This window comes from Cynoglossus semilaevis, chromosome 8, assembly GCF_000523025.1.
Source record: "Cynoglossus semilaevis isolate Cse_v1.0 chromosome 8, Cse_v1.0, whole genome shotgun sequence".
In the NCBI taxonomy this organism is placed as follows: domain Eukaryota; kingdom Metazoa; phylum Chordata; class Actinopteri; order Pleuronectiformes; family Cynoglossidae; genus Cynoglossus; species Cynoglossus semilaevis.
In genome coordinates this window covers 18,228,168-18,248,980 of record NC_024314.1, presented here as the reverse complement: position 1 = coordinate 18,248,980, position 20,813 = coordinate 18,228,168, and the positions used below count along the sequence as shown (strand labels likewise).

Genomic DNA, 20,813 nt, shown 5'->3' with positions numbered 1-20,813 from the left:
ATTTGTTTGCATTACACTGCGAATCAGTAATGTAGGACCCACAATTATAAAATAATTACACAGGTTGTCTCACACACACACACACACACACACACACACTTTCCATCCCTGTGTTCATTTCCCACGGTGTGTGTGATGTGTCGTCGTCTTCCCAAATGGAATTATATCATTGTTTAAACAGGATATATTTTCCTGTTTGGATTAAACGAAAGATCATTTTGATCATTTAATATGGATTAGCTCGACATTCTGGGTTAGCCACTTACGATGCTAATTATGGAGCTACCTTAAGATGATGTTCAACTGTTTTTTTGTCTAAATTTACAACATTTACAACACATACATGTTCCTGCTAACCTTTAACACTAAGTGCTAATGTTAAGTTAGTTAGCTATTTATCTAGCATATCGTCTATATTTGGAGTCAGGTTTTGGGTATTTTTGCTTTTTTTTTTTAACTTTTAGATATGCTATGGCTAACATTTTTGCCCCTCGAAGGAATGAAGCACCTTTTCAGATGTTCTTAGAGGGTTTCAGCCTTGGCTAACATCTAGCTCTGTGTGTTTAGGTTTCAGCTTTGGCTAACATCTAGCTCTGTGTGTTTAATCATACAGTTAAACACATCCACATGTCCGCTGCCCGATCTGACCTCAATTCAGCTGTGTAGCATAATGTAATTTTACACTCCATTTCAATCTTGTTAATAGTAATTACATAAGTTAGAGGCCCCCAAATAGGAAACAGGAGACCTTCTGACACATACAGTAAAACACACAAAAAACTCAAAACAAATGATGTCGTTCATGAAGAAGTCCAAAGTAGAGACAAAAGAAGGGGCACGGAGGAAAAGGAAAAGGCCAGCCAGCAGCGTCTGGCTCAGGTCATTGTTTGTCGTAACATAATACGGGACAATTAACACATGTACACAGTCCGAGCTGCACACACGCAATCACAACATCGACCGCGGAGGGGACGGTGGTTGATAAATGACCTCAGAATTATACGCATGTTTAAAGTCACAATGTGTAGAAAATTGATTTGAATTCCTTTTGGTTTTGTTTTTGTGAATTCAAACCCAAGAAGTTAGAGCGCCCCCTGCTATCATCGCACTTTTTCCATTGACCGCCAGTGTTTGGAAATGGCCTTCGTACACTGGAAGGTGACAGATCATGACCCAGAAAAAGAGGAACGTAGGGAGTCAGGAATGAACCTAGATGTTTGTCAGTGGTTAGTAGTACTTACTAGTCGTAGGCCTACTTCAACATTGACGTTAATATGAAGACTAACCAACGTTGTGTCACCTCCCTCCGTGTCGTAACAGATGAAAACGCACTTGTATTTATCTTCTATAGCTGTTGCTAAATGAGCAGCTGTGCTTAACTCTCCGTTAGAGGATCCTCCCATGGCTAGGAGTTGTAGTATGGGTGACGCTACCCAGTGTAGGGGGCAAGATTATTATCAGGGTAGTTCGTTTTGAGACACAGTTCCAGATACGTCAGATTAAAAAAGCTCCACTCAGTTGCTGAAACTGGATCTAAAGGAGTGGACAGACACTCCAGAGACACAAATATGATCAGCAACACTGACAAGGTCAGTTTCTCTAAGTCTGATACTGAGCTATTAATAGAAGAAATGATTATATATAATATGTATAATAAATAATCCAATACCTTATTAGTGAGGAATAACAAACCAACACATCCTGCCTGGACTAACTACTGTGAACGCTCCAGTAGCCTGGATGTTATTTTGAATCCATGTGTTTGTGTGTGTGTCTGTGTGTCTGTGTGTTGGCTTTGTGGCTAACTAACAGACAGTGTAATCACCCTCAACCGCAAAATCCCATGTGGGAGTCCAGCAGCAGCAAACAACAAGGCTACAGACCAACGAGCAAAAACACAAACAAACAAACAAACTAGCTCCTTTATCAGAGCTCAGTGGCTAAGTGCTAATGACTCAACATATCAGACGCTTACACACACACACACATACAGAGAGAGAGAGAGAGAGACAAAAAAAAAAAAAAAAACACTGCATACTTTAGCACACATGCTTCTAACACACACCCAGACCAAACAAACAAACCTTATTTGACTGTACGAATATGAGAAGTGGATCAACTGCAAAATCAGACGTTGGAAGTATGAAACATCTTTTGGGTGGCGGATTTGTGTTTATAAAAAGTGTAAAAGAAAGTACATTAAAATATAAAAAATATAACCAGACCCAGACACACACGCCCTTCCCTTCTCTGAGAGATCTCTTATCTCTGTCGTCATCTTCCTCCTTGCGCTGCTCTGCTTGTTTGGGTTTTTTGCCGTCAAAAAAAAAAAAAAAAGTTTCACAAAGGAGACACAAAACAAGCTGCTGACAGACAGGAAAGGCACTTATATAACATCAGTGTGGAGTCACAGCACCGAGGCCGCCTGTCCACAGACATGAGTCAACACCTCATGTGCAGGATCAGGTTGATTGTGTCCAACCAACCCACTGACCACTGGCTTTCATTTTTCCAGACACGTGAGCGCTAAGTTGATTTAGCGTTGTTATTATTACTGTTTTCCTGTCGTGCAGAGAGGAGTTTTCACAGTCCTGTGTTTTTCAACAACAAACTCCTTCAGAGGATTTTCTCTCCTCTAAAGACGGAAATCCTCACGAGAACTCCCAACAGAGCTGCTCGGAATTTCTTGGCATGGATTTAGTGAGATTTAAAGATCCAAAGGCTGCATCCAATAAATCGACCATCCGCAGCAGCCTTAGAAAAACATCAAGGTCTGCAAAGAAAACACGCACAAATCGTCTTCATTCATTCGAAATGCCGAACATCTTTCAGTGACAGGCAGGAGCGCAGCTGCTGCACGTGGTCCGGGTTAGAAACGTTAGCTTTTGTGAATTATTTTGGTCTTTCATGTAGAAGATAACTGAAAAGATCTGACAATTACAGGTCAAGATGTCAAGCAATAAAGAAGAAGAAACAGACAACAGTGTTATTGCTTTCTCCAACGCTTGAGATTTACAATTATTGTCCAGTAAAGACCACATAATATTTAGTTTTTGTCTCAAGTAAAAAAAAGCTAACATGCTAACATAAATAAATCAAGGATAGGTCAGGACTACTTTAACTCATTCAATTAATGTGACCCTTTTGAAAATATTATAATATCTTTGCTATGTTTTGTTGTTGGGCAGTGGTGGCCTAGTGGTGAAGGAGGCGGACTTCGGTCCGGTAGGCCCCAGGTTCGAACCCACCAACTGCCAGGTTGCCACTGAGATGCACTGAGCATCGTCCTCAAGCACTGCTCCCCGGGCGCCGACCACGGCTGCCCACTGTTCACTTTGGTGATGGGTTAAATGCAGAGGGTAAATTTCGTTGTGCATGGTGTGCTGTGTCACAATGACTAATAAAGATAAGTTTAAGTTTAAGTAAGTCGTTGTGTTGGCATGTTAAGCTTATGTTAGCTCGTAAAGCTAGCTACTAGCTCTTATATTGACATTTAGACTGACCAGAGGAGGAGGGAGGTTCTCAAACGGCAGCCGCGATACAGATTCATGAAGCATTTGAACTAACCATACCACTGACTACGTTGGTGCCATGTCCTGTTTTAACATGGCGTAGCGGTTATCAAATATTGCAGCACATTTCTAAAATACTGCAAAGGTTTCTGTTCTGTTTGTTTAAGCTTCATTTGGAAGATGTGTGGGGGACTAGGGGTTAGGATGTAGAAGGAGGTGCGCCGCCAAAAAAGTTTGGGAACTGGGATCCGAGAAGTAAGGTTTCGGTTTCTTTTCCTTTTCTAAACACCGGGGGCACTTATGAGCAATGATGGGCAGATGTTTTTAGATGTGTTTACAGGAGCGAGACTTGGTTTACAAACATTTTTCTGCCTCTGTAGTTTTGTAGTAGTGGTTACAGGAAGTGATTCCTTCCTTCTTTTATAAAATTAAATTTGACTCCAAATGCTATCAAAGTGACATCCTTAGAATTCATAGTGAACTGTATCAGGAACAAATCATCTCACCACGTGGTTGGTCCGGTCTCTGATGGGCCTGTATCCCGGTGCAGGGACACACTGCTCAGCGTGTCCGTTACAAAAGCAGCTTCCCTTCACTATCAGGTCGTAGATGGCAAAGTGTCGGGTCGGGAGAGGTTCCGTCGCTGCTCTGCCGAGGTCTTTGTCCTGGCAGGGACACTGCTGCTGTTTGAGGAGGCGGATGCGGATGTTGGTCACCCTCAGCTGCTGCTGACCTTCAGTTCCGAATGGGTCCAAGGACTCCCACTTCGGGAGAGTTCTGTAGATCACCTGTCGTTCAAAAGGACAAGAGTCACGTTTGGAGTTTTGACCAATAGCGAGACACAAGAAAAATCTAGAATCTCTCAATGTCAATACAATGGTAATCATTAATGTGAACATGAAGATCACACTATTGTCAATACAATGGTACATTAATGTGAACATGAAGATCACACTAACTAATGTCAGTTTAACAGTAACTTGTATCATTAAACACAACATTAGTCGAGCGCAACATTAGTCTACATTAGTAGATTCTAAAAATCGTGAATGAAGCAGGTCTGTTGGCACTGAGACGTTTCATTATGGACACTTCTGTTTTTACTTTACTGTTATCCTGTCCATGAGTGGACTTCCCTCTTTCCTGAACATAAATCCGTACATACTTAACTCTTCTTTCGGACGAGGAACCTGAAGTGGCTCCGAGATTTACAGTCGGTTTATGTTCGGAGTTTACGGATAAAGGTAACAAAACGTCTCGTTGTTTGTAGTGATTTGACATCATTTAAACCTTTTACATCCCTGTTTACAGAAGCGACATTGGTTTCATTGGCGCCGCTCATGTCAGGGCGTTTGTCATGCTAACCGGCACTTCGTTCTGCTGTCATCTCCGCCGTAAACTCTGACCTTTTATTTGCCACTGCATCCTCACATGACCGCATGGTGTGTCCTTAAATCAGTGCATGTTCCTCACCCTCGTCCCCTCAGCCGCCCCCGCCTCTTTCTCTTGTCCCGCTTATTCTCTCCCTCTCTCTCTCTCTGTCTCTCTCTCTCACTGAACCCTGATTTTCGGGTTTCAGGACTTCCTTCAAACTGAAGATCCCCTTTTTGTACGCTTCTTTCTCCATGGCTACTGCTGCCACTGGCAACCTTTACCACTGCTGTTGTCTGTGCGGGAAAAAAAATTGCTGTTGACTGACCTAAGTCCTGCTGTGAGACAAATGTGTGTGTTTTTGCTGTGTGTGTCTTTACAAAACGGCGTGTTGTCATCTTCAGTGACTGATGTCAGAGAAGGAGAAAAGTGATTTTCTTTTCTTTAATTAAAGCTATGGTGTGAGACGCAGGCAAAGACTCCCTGTCCGTGGGCTCCCTGATTGGCTGGATGACTGGCCCAGAGCATGATGGGTGGAGCACGATTAATTTTCCACCCCTGTTGTTTCAAAAAAAGGTCATGGGGTCACAGCATTGTGGTTGGCAATTAAGAGAACAGGACAAATAGGACCAAGGGGCGCCGGTCCACGGGAGAGCACGGAGAGCAGGGACAGACAAAGACGAGAGACGGAGATGCAGCTTCTCATAACTCAGGGGCGGACAAAGGAGGCTGGGACAGCCGCAGGAACACCACAGTAACATCAAAACACATACACAACCACACTGGCATGCGCACAAACACAACGACACAGTCACACATGTGCACACAAGATTCCATGAAAACTTCTGACAGCTTTTTTTGACATGTTTCTTTGTTTTTTGTTTTTTTTTTTTGCAAATGGGGACAAATGTTCATCAATATGCAGACGACGCCAATGTTTACATGAACTAAACTCAAGTCAGTGAAGTTCACTCAAAGCAAGAATGTGTAGATTTTCTGATCACTTAAAAAAAATACTATTTTATTCGCATCAGCTACTTGTTTAAATGAACACTGTGCGATCAAAAGCCGAGGAGGTTAATTAGAAACATAACTTAAAGCTTTTAATTTTTGGGATTACAGGAGGCTTTTTTTCATTTCTCATATACAGTCTATGTTAGAAATTCAAAACTCTCAGCCTGGAAAAAAAAACAATCCCAAGAATGTGAGGTACCGCACTAACATCATTATGAAACTATCTTATCTAACCCTGATCATTCCAAAACTGTTTCTTGGCATGAAACCAAATGATTGTTGGTGGAATCCTAGCATTCCAGCACCATTGTTCCTCAGGGCTATGACTCGATCCCAGATGATGTGCCATCAGCTAAGAGTTTATTGTTTAGTTGTTTGGAATACAAACCACACACTGTGTGAGGCAACAGGTGTGAGGAATCCATACATAAACAGATTGTTGGCACAAAATACTTTTTTGACACAGATGTATTGTATGGATTAGGTAGTATTAACACACAATTAGAATTTTGGCTGTAATTGATCCATTAAATGGATACATTTTTTTTAATTCTAACATTCTTGGCTCCTTTTGTACTGGTAAATGTGACAGTAAAATGTCAATAATATTTGTCAATATGCAGACGATGCCTTGTTTTGATGAACGACCTTTACTCTCTGCTCCCTGCAGTGAAAACACTCGAGCTTCTGTGATTTTTCTGTGCCTGGAATTCACACAGGGAAACGTTCCCTGCGTTAGAGAAACGTTACACTGTAGGCATTTGGAGCCATTAGCATCACTAATGAGGGTGAAAAAGACAGTAAATGCATTTGTGGAGTTGAAAGCCCAAAGTGCATGTGAATGTTTTTACATTCCTGCCTTTTTATAAACACATCTCAGGCTGAACCCTTTGCACTTTGTTTGATTTTTCTTTTTTTCTTTTTTTTTCCTCTGCGAGAGGGGCTCCCCGTGGACCACGTGTCCTCTGATAATCTTTCTTCCTGTTTCAGACTGAGAAAATAAAGTAACTCTTGCTTTTCACAGGCTTAATTCCATCAAAGAACTGAGGACTGTAATCTGGTAAATCTGCACAATGGGCATTGATGGAGGGAGAGAGAGCGAGAGAGAGCGAGAGAGAGAGACGGGGTAGAGGAGGGGGGTGGGGGGGTAGGGTGTCTCGCCAACAGGACCAACATCCATCAGAGGAACTGCACTTCCTTCCCAGCCAACAGACGGAGACTCAACTGTATGTGTTTATCTGAAAGGGCAAGGATTGTGTGTGTGTGTGTGTGTGTGTTGGCTGCCTCTGCCCCAATGCTCTGCTCTCTCCTTCTTCCCTAAGGAGGTCGAGCCTCTAGTCTCTACAACAAACACTCACATTCTTCCAGTCTCACTGACCTCGTAAATAAGACGAGAGGTTCACACACAAACACACACGCAGACGCACACACACTTTTCACACAACTTTTCCCCACATCACAGGTGTTCATAAAAGGCTATTCAACAGATGACACGCTTTTATGTTTGTAGGAGAAACAGAACAGAGAGAGAAAAGCTGCTGCTGCCTGTAATCAACCCAAGCATCACACACACACACACACACACACACACACACACACACACACACAGGCGCACTCACCCTCTCTAAGGTTGAAAGTCAGGTATGTGTCTTCTGTTGGCTAATGTTTATCATATCAATATTTATATGAAAATTTAACCTCAGAGCTAAAGTTACTGGTTTCCCGAAAACGTGTTCACATCAGGAAACGTCATCGTTAGGACTGAATCGTAGTCAAAAATGATATGTTTACCTTATATTGTTGATCTGCTCCGGTTACAGTGGGATTGTTTTCTACGCATGAGTCATTTTCACAGCTGAGGAATGTAATTACATAAACGATAAACTGCTAAGCTAACATCTGGGCTCACATTTTGTTAGCTTTTCGATAAGTCACAGCTAATTTAGCTTAAAACATTGCTCATGTACAACATGTCAATTTCAAACTGTCTCTACACTGAACGCCTAAAAAAACTGAATATTGGTTCAATATTTGTTATTTAAGATGTAGCTAAACCTATATTACATAAGAGCTCAAATGTATCAAAGACCTTCCAGGAGTTATGGCAAAATTGAAAAAAAACTACAGAGGCCGCGACTCACTTTGGCGTTCCATTTCTATGGCACATCAGTCGCTTGCCCTAAATTTAAGTTTTTGCCCTAAGTAGGAACTCACTTACAGAACCTATGTCACGTACCTACGCTAACACATCTAGGACATAAAAACGTCAAAAGAGTCTGAAGCAAAGGTTCCCAGACAAACAACACAAGTTTGTTTCCATGCCAACTAGTTGGCGAATTTTGACGCCATTTGTTTGAATGATGTCGACCGCGAACCGCCAAAGGTGGAGACGTCTAACAAGCCAAAATTGCAAATATTCAGAAGTAGTAACAATTAGCCAAACAGTCGTAAAACTACTCAAGATAACTATATATATATAACAATAATATTCGACAGAATTTCCCTTTAATGACCCAAACTGGCCCTGAATCATCGTTTACAGAGGTATTTATTTAAAGAGTTAATTTCCTGCCCTGCTCTGAGCTGAAGCAGGTGCACAACCCGTGAGGCACCGCTGCCTTTAGTAATGCACGCACGCAACACAAGGTCATCGTGGGTCACGAACAGTCACAACAAAAACACACAGACGCCTGAAACGTGTGAACAGCTGAGCATCAGCCCGAGCATCTGCCGCTCCGTCACTGCTCCACTTGACCTCTTTTAACCCCCAGGTCATCAGCTGAGAGGCGAGAGGGCGGAGGTCGCGCTCCTAGCACAGAAGCTAACACCCTGGAGAGGCTCGGCCTTGAAAAGGCACCGAAAAAAGTTAAAAAAAGCCGCCTCTGTTTCAGAACACGCCTTAAGGATCTGTTCAAATTGTGGTGAAGTAAACAGAATGTTTCTGGGCTCAGATCCTCCAATAGAAGATTTTCTTAAACAGTAAGGATCTAAATATCCCCAGGTGCCAGACTGTTGTTCAGAATGAACATCTTGAATCAGTCAGTTTTAACTTGAAGAAAATAAAGGTGGAGTTGTGTAAGAGTGGAAACTCTGCAGAGGTTTTAATATCTGCTCAGGGGTTGGAATTATTGTTTTGTTAATAATTACAATAATAAAAATATAGAACATGTATTAGCTCAAAAGATGTTGGTGAATGAAAGAATCTCGTTTTTGTTTATCATCTAAATGTTAGCCAAAATTTGCTAAAACATTACACCTCCTCTCAAGTATTAATTAAAATTAGTGGAAAAAAGCTATTGATTCACTTGAAATACTCCAAAAATTAGCAAAAGGATAACTTAATATTTAGGCCTGAAGTAGACAAAAAATAGCAAAGATTTAAAAGAATGTTAGCCAAATACAGATGATTAGAACTAGCTGCTGTTCTGCACTTGTTTGACTAATTGTTCCTATTGACATCATTTTTCATACCTAATTTCTATATTCTATATTCAACAACTTCTAGTCATATTGTGACAATGTGCTTTAGCATTTTTAAGCCATTCTGGCTAATAGTTAGCAACTTTGCTACATCTTTTGTTTTGTTTTATTTACCCAACACCAGCAAACATATTGAACCAGTAAACATTTTTGATTGCGACGCATGTTACCAAGAGACGCAGTCTGAAATTAACACTATATATAGATGTTTCCATCGAAATATGCTAACCTTTAGGCAAAAAGTAACAAAATGTGAACCCAGAGCTAGGTCATCGGCTAAAATTTGATATTTAGCTTAAAAATGCAAAACTATTGTAAAATTAGCTTCATGTTTATTTTTACATAAAATGTGTGTCGAATTGTGTCGTCAACGATAACAGCAGCAGGAGTGAGAATTTAGGGGGAGATTGAAAAACAAATGGCAGGCATGTGCAGCGATGACAGATTTATGAGCCTGCAGCAGCATAACAGCTGTCAGAGAGGAATCACGGCATCGAGGGCCCGTCAACCGAAGGGGTGTAAACACAACGCATATGTTAGCGCTGCAGGGAGCCGGGAGCGGCACCACGCTTGGCATGCGTCTCCACGCTCATCTGCGGAGCATCTCGCCGACACAAATTGATCACATTTAGACTTCAGTCAGTTTCAGGAAGCCCTTCTCTGCTGCTAGCCAGTCAGTAACTCTAGCATGTTGCGTGACTCAGCGAAGACAGAAGTCAATTAGATCCAGAGGACAGGCCAATTAAAAAGAGAATAAAATAAAACACACAATATTAAATCAAATATTATCGCACACTACAAAAAACAGCTGAGGTTTTGGGTAAAAAATGCCAAGTGTCCAACCTGGCTTCCTGGCTCACACAGTTGTAAGATAGCTAACAGTAAAAAAAAACGTTAGCCAGAAAGAGCTAAATCATTAGCCAAAGGATAACTGAATGTCCTCTCAGAGACAGCTAAACATTAGTTAAATATAGCTGACATAGTTGGAGGTTAGCTAACACTGGACGTTAGCCAACACAGTTGGAAATTAGCTAGCGTGAAAGATGAAACTTGGCCAGAAATAGCTAAATCATTAGCCAGGATAAGTAAATGTCATCTCAGAGACAGCTAGACATTGGCTAAAAACCTGACTTAGCATTTTAGCCGAAATGTCAGTGGCATTAGCTCAGATTATTAAAGAAGGATCTCAGGCTAATGTCATGAGTCCGACTTTTTTGCACCTGGTTTTTCTTTAGGAGTGTCCGCCCTACCTCCTCGTCCTCCTCACCTCTCCACGGTTGCAGGGAAAAGCCCCTGAGTATTTTGATGTGCATGTTGCCCTGTCACGGCTCCCTCCCGCCTTTCCCTCCTCCAGCCCGAAGGCGGCGCTGCAGTTGGCGGCGTAGTACTGCAACATCTTCCAAGTTCGTCCAAAGTCCTGCGACCGCTCCAGCGTCATGGCTGCAGGCCTCGGCGATCGAAACACCAGGATGAGATGTGTGAAGTAGAACTCGGACTCCAGGTCCAGCTGCACCGTTTCCGACTCTACACCTTCCGCCGATTGCCACCACGTGTTCGGGTGACGGAACGAGGAGTCTGACATGGCCCCGGCCAGGTGGGACAGCAGCGGCAGGCCGGCGTTGCACTTGGCACACTTTGGAGAGTCGCAGGCCAGGTTGGCGTTGGGATCAGAGTAGGAGCAGTAGAGCTCGGTGCCGTTGTTGCCACAAACGGTTTGGGTCAGAACCCGCCGTCCCAGGGCGAGGTTGCCCATGCGGGGGTTGCAGGCCCGGCTCTCGCAGCGAGGGGCCACACCTACACGAAACATCTCCACCGCCAGACCTGGATGTACGGAGGGAAAACAAACACAGAGATGTTTACACTGGCGCCGGGCAAATATGGGCTGAGGTGATGCAACGGCCGTCTGCAGATAACAGAAGAAAAAAAGGGAAAGCGTAGGAGTCGGGGCTGATATGACAGAGGTGTGGCGCTGTTGCTAAATCTCCACCTGGAACCTTCTGTGCCACTAAATCAGCGCACCACAGTTTTGACAACATGGACAGGTTTCTGCTGGTTTACAGATATTTGTGTCAGCAGTTCTTATTCAGTCTTAGCTGATTTGAGATTTTTTTTTTTTACTAAACAAATCAGCAAAATTCGGTTTCTCGTCTGATACCAACGCCTCAACCTGAGTATTATGCAACTGGTATTTTTGTTCAACTCTCTTACTGTCAGTAAGAGCGACAGAGACAGTACCATATTAACTAATAAAACATTGTGGTGGGCAGTATCTGCAGTACCTGCACTGACCTGTAGGCTTTTAGTTTGGAGTTTTTTTTTTACAGATTTTTTTAACCGTCCAGTGAACAGAAGCTGTTGACGGTCGAGTTCTGATCAGACACGTCTGATCCTGAGTTGGAGCGAGTGGACGAGCTGAGTGAGAGTGACTCAGTGTGTGTGTGTGTGTGTGTGTGTGTGTGTGTTTACATAAGTCAAGTGATTTGGTTTGATGGGAAGTGCTATGCAAAAAAAGCAGGAGAATAATGGAGCCATTGTTGCACCTGTGCCAGTGTGGACTCTGATGACACAGACGGAGTCTGGCAGCGTTTTTCACTGCTCCTATAAAACCCCCGCCTTCATCTCCAACCTCCTGAGGAAACACAGGTGTCAGCCTCCAGCCACTGGATGTATAATCGATAATTTATTGTCTGAAAAGCTGGAGCTGAATCTTTGTTTATCACCTCGCAGACCTCACAGGTCGGCTCTTATTAAAGAGCCTGCAGCTTGAATTCATTTAGAGGAGGTGAGGTCGGATTACGTAAGCACCGCTGCAGGTGAGGAGGTCAGGAGAAGAAGACAAAGAAGAAGAAGAAGACTCGCACCGTCAACCATTAAAGTCAGCTCACGTTAGCGCAGGCGCGGGCAACAATTGTCCTAAAATTAAACAGTGGGGCTGGATCAGGAGCAGATAGATTGAATGTTCATGTGAACTACGATGTCTTTTATCATTTTCTACGGCATCTATTGGGGAACCGTGGGTACTGCAGGGAAAAGGCAAAAGTATAATTATAATATAAATAAATTATATAATTTAGAAAAGTTTGGAGGACCAGATTAAAAAGCTGAACGGGCCACATCTGGCCCCCTGGCCTTAGTTTGCTCGTGCCTGGGTTAGCCATATCTGTGTAAGTTAAGTGTAAGTTAGTTGTTTTTTTTAGCTTTCTTGGTAGCTTTTGCGCACGTATGAGCTAAGGATATCTGTTGTGTTTGTTTTTTGTTTTTTTTTGGCTAACCTTAAGCTATGACTTTTGATACATAATAAAGCTCAACAAAACTTGTTTTTTAATAGCCAATTTAAGTGAAATGAAATAAAAGTAATTCCTTAATCTGAAACTTATTTTTGGTTTATTTTAAATAATATCTTTTAGCTTAGAACCAGACAGTTGAGACGAAGAGAGAAGAAAGTTTTCTAATAAAAACAGACTTTCTGCAGTGATGCTCCTCACGCCTGCGACCGACACGAATAACACAAGTTCTCAAAGTATTCAATTGAAAAAAAAAAAAAGAAATCACTGACCTGAGTGTGAGCACAAGGCCAAACTGATGACCAGTATCACCATCATATCTGCTCCCGTCTGCTGGAATAATCCAGATCACCAGAGTAAGGCTGCAGATGTTGTTTTAACTGTCCTTTTTATTTGTTGTTAATAATAATTACTAAAGAAAAAAAAAAAGAAAACATCCACTGTGAAAACAAGTCTTTCAGGTTAAACTCCTGGTTGACTGGACTCAGCTGTGATCCAGGAAACAGAGAGTTGGAGCAGGAAACAGCATGATGCTGGACACTGAGTGAGGATGAGGGTGATGCTGCTGCTGCTGCTGATGGTGGTGGTGGGGGTGGTGGTGGTGATGATGATGATGATGCCCAGCAGACACTGGTGTCCAGATAGTCAGGAGCCTCAGTGGAGGGACAGCAGGAGCAGGAGGTGCAGGGTTTGGTTTCGCTGCAGCTGCCGGTTCGTGTCTTTTCATTTCCCTGCTCGGACTCTTTCCTGCTCCTCAGATCTGCTCCTCTCTCTCCTCCTCCGTGGGTCGGTGTGTGTCTGTTTGCAGACGCCGGGTTTATGTGGAGCAGCACAGACAGTGACAGCAGCAGCAGCAGGAGCAGCAGCAGCAGCAGCTCCGCCTCCTCCTGCACGGTCTCTCTGACACTTAAAGGAACATCTCCCTCTAGTGGACGGAGAACAAACCAGAGAACCTGAGTCTGCAGGAGCAGGGGCACACACAGATGTTTTGAGGTCCAGTAAGTAGTTACAAGCAAGTAAGTAGTTAACAAAGGTGCGCAAAAATGTTAGTCCAGGAGTTTTCAGCAGTTCACCTTATCTGAGCGGCAGATTTAATCCTCGAGTCAAAACTGAACTCGGTGTCAAGAAATGTTTTGCCTTTCAAAATAAAAGCATGACCAGGTACAGAAGCAGGCTTGAACTGGTATTGAAGACATTTTATAGATAGATGGATAGACAGATAGAATGATAGATAGATCGATCGATCAATCGATCGATAGATACAACTTTATGAATCCCTCTGGAGTTCCCCTTGGGAAATTGAAGTAAACTGTTTTTATAGTTCTGGTAAAAGTTCTGGTTCTTCATCATTCAGTGAAATCTCCCTTTGACCTTTTTTTTTTTTGGCAGGAAATGTAGGGACTATGATTCGTATTAGTTGTTCTTTGTAGTCAGTTGATAGAACATTACAAACTGTTGATGATTCTGATCAAGGTCTACCAGCTCTAACATGGAGGTCTTGCAGAGATGTCCTGATGGCTGCGGCTTTCCCATCACTGACCACGGCTTCCTAGAACGTGGTCATCTGGAATAACCATGTTCTAGGTGATGATGTATAGGAGTTGGGGGCCCTGAGAACAGATGATTATGTTATTCCACAGCTATGTGGCTTTTGTTGATAGCCTCTTAAATGCTCTGAAGGTGTCTTTGTCAACCGTGAGGCCCAGAGTCACTACGTTGCTGCCAAAAGCTTCGTCACTTCAGAACAGCGACGCATGAACCATGACGCCGGCTTATGCTTCAGGGATTCACCAAAGGACGCTGAGGCCACAAGGAGGAACAGGAGGAATAGGTTAGTTACGCAAAAGATTTTGAGTGGGGGGGTGTGGGGGGTGGAACGTTTTAGTTTTCAGTGTTTGGTGCCGCTTTAGTTACGGCCCTGTAACTCACTTAATATACCATCGGTGGTAGCATGTCAAATTAAGGCCTACCCCAGACTAGCATTATCATCTGTCTCAACCAATGAGAACACTTGGCCCAGCGCTAAGAATTACTGCAACTCTTACATTAGCAGAAAAAGGAAAAGGGTTAAACACTTAGATAAACTTTCTTTTTTATTATTCTTTCAGATGCTGATGTTGATGGAACCAACGTTGTCATGTTTGTTTTCTTTTATCATTTAGAGCCTCATTTGGGTGTTCTTGTTGTTCCATCGCGGCCTGCGTTGTCACTTTTTTAATGCATATTAACAATTATTTCTTTCCTGTTTGGTAATTAGTAATTGTTGTAATTGTAACACTTTTTGGGTTGTTTTTTGCCTCTTTATTATCATTTTCGTCTGGTACCAGTGGTTTATGTGGCTTTGAGGGCCTACCTGTTTTCATTTCCTTGAGTTTTTGATATTATTTTGTGATACACGTTATACCTTTTGTGTCTCTCTGCTATATTATGTAATTTTATTGTGGTTAACTAATTTATTTTCCATATTGTTGTTACAAGTCTAGTCTCTTTTTGAGATTTTTGTTTGATTGTTGGTAGTTTTTTTTTTTTTGTGCCTCTTCTTGTTTACTATCAGCCATGGTCGCATCTTTTTAACCCGGTGAACTCCATAAACACCAAGTCAAACATCATGCTAATTATCTTCACCATCATCTTCATCCTGACAGGACTCATATTCACCGTCACTGACTGATCGCCCACTTAATTACACGCAGGAGAGTGAGTTGAAAAATAGGTTAAGTGATGTAAAGACAAAAGTATGTCAGAAATGCAGGGAAAGTGTCAGTGCAATTTCCCAAGAATCCAGCCAAAGAATGCGGCCTTTTACTATAAGCAGCCAAATGTTAGTTTTATTCGTGGTGCTGTGTTTGAACTTGTCTGCTGCATTACAAACATTTAGAGCTTGGAGCAGAAACATTAGAGATGTCTTTAGTTTACTTTCCCTCAGAGAAGCATCTGTGCACGCAATGGGGCACAACCCAAATATGACATTGACACTGTCTCATTACACTGGAAATTACTGCAAAAAGGTCACAGCTTTAATTTCCTGAATTAGGGCATTTTTCCTTAAATTTTACATTTACAAGTTTTGACAAAAGAAAATAATACCCTTAATAAGTGAAGTCTAGTCTTTCAAACAACTCAATTTTCTACATATTCAAATGTATTTATATTTTGGACGGTATACAAAATGCAACCATGTACAAATGGGGTCAAACATACCGTTTGGCTGACTTTTGTTTATTTTTGTAGTCAAGGTTAGGGTAGAAGTAAAAGTAAAAAAAAACTTTTCTGCTTAAGCTGGAAGCCTAAGAATAAGAGCAATTAGTTTGGAGTTAACTCAAAATATTTTATTTATTAGCCAAACGTTATTTACATCGTATTATAGCAAAGTACATTAGCAGACTATTGCAGAAAACATTCATAAACTTAACGTAAACACGAAATATAAAAACTTTATCTTGAAATAATTTACCAAATTGTAAGATTTTTATCTTTGTTTTCCGTTATTTCCTGATATACATTAGTACAGAATTCCGTTCACTCGTGACTGCAGTGACCACTGGGTGGGGTTGTGTAAAACTATAATCTCTTCCCTGAGGTCACAGTTTGTCAAGTACTTCCGGGGTCGCGGCAAAGCGTGTTCTGGTTTGTGAGGCGCTAACGTTTTACCGACGAAGAGGAGACAAACATTTAACCAACACGTTCTTATACTTATTTATTTAATAAAAATGGTAAGTATGTTTTATTTTGTATAGACTTTATTTTCGCGGAACTCTATGCGCTTAAAGCGGTCGTTTTATTGCTACGCAGTAAACTCGGTCTCTTTTGTAGCTAGTTAGCATTAGCTGACTATGCTATCTCTTCAAAGCTCGCACTGAATGAATGAAACTTTAATGTTCACACAAACTACGCAACACGTAGAAATTGGATGCATTAAAGTAATAGCATGGGTCACTTTTATGTAACACTTTGTCCCATGGAGAAAGTTGAGCGACAAACTAGGTACCATCCAAAACCGTCTTATTAGGCGGGTTTTGTACATTGTTACTCTTTTAATGCTTCGCCAAAATACAACTTCCTGTTCGAGCCGAAATAACTTGTGTAGCTCGATTAAATAACCCTAAACCGTCGCTTATTCGGAGTTTTTCACAATGGGGTAAATTTAAGGGGCTCGTCGTAATGAAGCCTTTGTTTCTACCGTCCTACATAGTCTGATACGATACGATCCCTGTCTATATCTGAAAATCTACAATATATACACGTTTGTAACGTAAGTATTCTGACATTTGAACGTTTATTATTGTCTGTATTTCACGAAACATTTTACATTTGTTTTTATGTGGTGAAACGTTAATGGCCATTGTTTTTTAACCAATTTTGGAACAATTTTTCTGTGTTCTCTTGCTTCAGCTTCATAAAACTATTTTCCATCTGCAATGCATTTAGACCGTCTTTATAACAGTGGCCTGTGGTCTTGATAAAAGCTACTAAGAAAAATAATTAAAAGTGTTCATGTTTGTTGACATTCATGATCCGTACATGTGATGGACTTTAATGACGAGCCTTTTTGTTCTCCACAGAGTTTACCTCTGAATCCCAAGCCTTTCCTGAACGGCCTCACGGGGAAACCAGTAATGGTGAAGCTGAAGTGGGGAATGGAATATAAAGGCTACCTGGTGTCAGTGGACGGATACATGAACATGCAGGTAAATAGTCACAACTGGTGAAATGTTTGATTTTGATTGGGAAAAAATGCTTTTAAGACATCTCAGAATTGATTCCTTTATTTCTGTCTAAGATAAGTAAAGTACCAACATTTTCACGTTAGTGGTCAGGACAGGCTATAATCATTTTCTTTTTTTTTCATGTTTGGATTCGTAAAAAAATAGCCACCAAAGCTCTGTCTAGTAAGATGTTAATGTTAATACTGTTTGTTTAAAGTTCACATTCATATTTGTTGTGGGTCACATCAATATATTGATATTAAAAATAAGTAAATGTTTTATTCTGCAATAAAAACTTTATAATCAGACTGGGATGTTATGATTTGGACTATACAAAGTACATTCAAATGTCTTAAAAATCTTGCAATTATGTTTTTTGGGATAGGATGTTATGGACTATACAAGTACATTCAAATGTCTTAAAATCTTGCAATTATATTTTTTGGGATGAAGTTATTAATTTAGATGTGAAGTTAACATTTTTATTAAAAAATCAGTTGTTTGTGACAGGACTGTTGTTGTGATGAAAACCCTCACCAGCAGAGGCACTGTGGCCTTTTTATTTATTTAAGACATATTTTGAAATTGTGTTGACTGCAAACATTACTTCTTTTTTTTTTTACCATGACCTTTAACACGTTACATGCTTTTCAACTGACAGTTGGCAAACACAGAAGAATATGTAGACGGATCGTTGGCTGGTCATTTGGGTGAAGTTCTCATCAGGTTTGTTTTTAACCTTAACTATGTTAGTTGCATATTTGATCTCTTTTTTTTTTTTTTTTTTTGTAATCCTTCCTGTTACAAATAAGATTGTTAGAATTTTTCTTCCCTTAAAAAAACAAGCATTGAAATGCCTGAATATTCTTTTGAATGAGAGACAATTTAAATATTCAGCTGCCAGGAAACGTTCAGACAGAGGCAGGTTTAGATCCGCAGCAGCAGAGTGAGAACCTGTTGGAAATGAAAAACCCCCGATTGTGATCAGAGCAGCTTTATTCCAAAACAAACACAGAGGTGTTCCTTCCTTTTCTTTGTCTTTTTTCAACAGCCTCCAGCTGTAAACCTGCTTCATCATAATTACACTCTCGTTTGTACCAAAGTAAATCATGTGTACGATCAGATCGGTGTCAGTCCCTTTGAAAGAGCAGCCAATGGTGACGACTGTGTTTCATCTGCACAGGTGCAACAACGTCCTGTACATCAGAGGAGTGGAAGAGGAGGAGGAGGACGGAGAAATGAGGGAGTGACCGCCTTCACTTCTCTTCATTGTCTCTTGTTTTCACCATGTGAGAATTTCTTTGTCCTTTTTCTGTTTGCATTTTTTAAATTTTTTTTTTTTTTACTGTATAGGAGACCAATCCTAAATTGTGACATTGTGATACAAACACAATAAAGTGGTTGTTATAAACTTCCTGCCTAAATTTGTCTGATTTTATAAAAACTCAGAATACATCACATAATTTTTCTTCCTAATCAGACAAAAACGTTTTCGAGTTTAGACGAAAGTTAGCAGTTGTTTTAAATATCTGTTACTGTGTCAACAAATACACAATAGTCAAAAAGAAAGGCAATATAATATGGCAAAATAAGCCAAAAATATACCTTAATGAAATTTTAAGAAATCAATATTAAGTCATTTTTTTAAGCTGTAGCTAGAGTGGCCACCTGTTCTGCAAATTGAAGATTTTGTCCCACTTTTTCATTTGACATTAATTAATTGAAAATAAACTATTTTATGGCTGTCTATTGGCAGTCTTATCTGTGCAGTCCATAGCAATGATAGATGACTTTGGTGATGTGTCAATCAAACTGCTGACTCGCACAAATCGCACACACTTTAGCGTCTGAAATTGTAGAGCGCACAGTTTGTTTTGTCTCCCATGTGCAGGACGCAGAAAAAAATGGCTGTAAAAACTGCACACGGTGGAGAATCTGATGGAAAATGACGATGCACGTGAGTCTCATAAACAACAGAAAACAACCAAAAGTGTCCAATATTTTTTCTGTAAACCAAATGACCCTAACCCTAAAGTAACCCTTACCCCTAACTGTAAACCCTAACCCTAACGCCAACCCCAACCTTAACCCTAACCCCAACCCTAACCCCAACCCCAACCTATCCCAACCCTAACCCTAACCCCAACCCCAACCCTAACTCTAACCCCAACCCTAACCCCAACCCCAACCTATCCCAACCCTAACCCTAACCTAACCCTAACTTTACCTTAACTCTAAGCCTAACCCCAACCCTGACCCTCGCTTAACCCTAACCCTATCCCTAAACCTACCCGCAACCCTAACGCTAGCCGTAGCCTTAACCCTAACCCTAACCCTAAGTTAACCCTAACCCTAACTCTAACCCCAACCCTAACCCCAACCCCAACCCTAACTCTAACCCCAACTCTAACCCTAACCTAACCCTAACTTTACCTTAACTTAACTCTAAGCCTACCCCCACCCCTAACCCTCGCTTAACCCTAACCCTATCCCTAAACCTACCCGCAACCCTAACGCTAGCCGTAGCCTTAACCCTAACCCCAACCCTAACCCCAACCCCACCCTATCCCAACCCTAACCCTAACCCAACCCTAAACCCCACCCCAACCCTAACCCTAACGCCAACCCCAACCTTAACCCTAACCCCAACTCCAACCCCAACCCTAACCTTAACCCCAACCCTAACCCTACCCTAACCCTAACCCTAACCTAACCCTAACTTTACCTTAACTCTAAGCCTAACCCCAACCCTAACCCTCGCTTAACCCTAACCCTATCCCTAAACCTACCCGCAACCCTAACGCTAGCCGTAGCCTTAACCCTAACCCCAATCCTAACCCTAACTCTAACCAAACCCTAACCCTTACCCCAACCCTAATTTAACCCTAACACTAACCCCACACCAACCCTACCCCTAACCCTAATCCCAACCCCAAAAATATTATTGAAAATTGTTCCTTTCCCTAAATGTTTCTCATAACACCTAGAGTACAGTTTTTTTAAATAAAAGTTATTGTCAAAATGTGAACGTTTTGTGTCGTTTCTGGTCAAAGATGGAAAAAAAATGTCAAAAATCATCTAAAATACTATATAAAATTGTATATTTCCTTGCAAGTTTCTCATAAAACTAAGGCATTTTGAAAACATTTTTTTGAATTTTTTTTAATTAATTGTTCTAACAGAATGTACACTTTTGGTGTAATTTATGATCAAAAACTAATAATTGTTGACAAAGAAAATTTGGGGAAATTATTTTCCAAAATTGTATGTTTTCCTGCATGTTTCTCATAAAAATACTGCACTTAGAAATCAATTTTTAATTGTTTTTTGAAACATTCTCTTTCAGAATGTAAACTTTTTGTGTCATTTTTAGTCAAAAACTTTTTGTAAAAAATTTTTTTCACGATGGTAAGCATATTTTAGGACATTTACCATCGTGAAAAAAT

At 41.0% G+C, this 20,813-nt stretch overlaps 2 protein-coding genes across 2 annotated transcripts in view; one reads left to right on the top strand and one right to left on the bottom strand.

Annotated features, from left to right (window-relative positions):
• Positions 1 to 13,653, bottom strand: part of ntn4 (netrin 4) — a 23,091-nt gene extending 9,438 nt beyond the window's left edge. Inside the window, exons 1-3 of the mRNA XM_008315458.3 lie at positions 12,934 to 13,653; positions 10,645 to 11,198; positions 4,019 to 4,300 (exon numbers count right to left, since the gene is read on the bottom strand). Of these exons, the coding sequence (XP_008313680.1) occupies positions 4,019 to 4,300; positions 10,645 to 11,198; positions 12,934 to 12,979 (882 nt within the window). The 5' untranslated portion in view covers positions 12,980 to 13,653. The remainder of the gene's footprint in view (positions 1 to 4,018; positions 4,301 to 10,644; positions 11,199 to 12,933) is intronic.
• A 2,563-nt stretch (positions 13,654 to 16,216) lies between these two features.
• snrpf (small nuclear ribonucleoprotein polypeptide F) lies at positions 16,217 to 18,779 on the top strand. Its single transcript, XM_008315459.3, has 4 exons — positions 16,217 to 16,374; positions 17,224 to 17,349; positions 18,029 to 18,093; positions 18,551 to 18,779. The coding sequence occupies exons 1-4, from the start codon at positions 16,372 to 16,374 to the stop codon at positions 18,615 to 18,617; spliced, it is 261 nt and encodes an 86-aa protein (XP_008313681.1). The 5' UTR covers positions 16,217 to 16,371; the 3' UTR covers positions 18,618 to 18,779.
• The last annotated feature ends 2,034 nt before the right edge of the window (positions 18,780 to 20,813 follow it).

Bases quoted from the DNA above. Each gene is read 5' to 3' on its own strand.
- snrpf (XM_008315459.3), top strand. The intron at 17,350-18,028 runs GTAAATAGTCAC...TTCAACTGACAG, and splicing joins ACGGATACATGAACATGCAG to TTGGCAAACACAGAAGAATA. The intron at 18,094-18,550 runs GTTTGTTTTTAA...TCATCTGCACAG, and splicing joins TTGGGTGAAGTTCTCATCAG to GTGCAACAACGTCCTGTACA.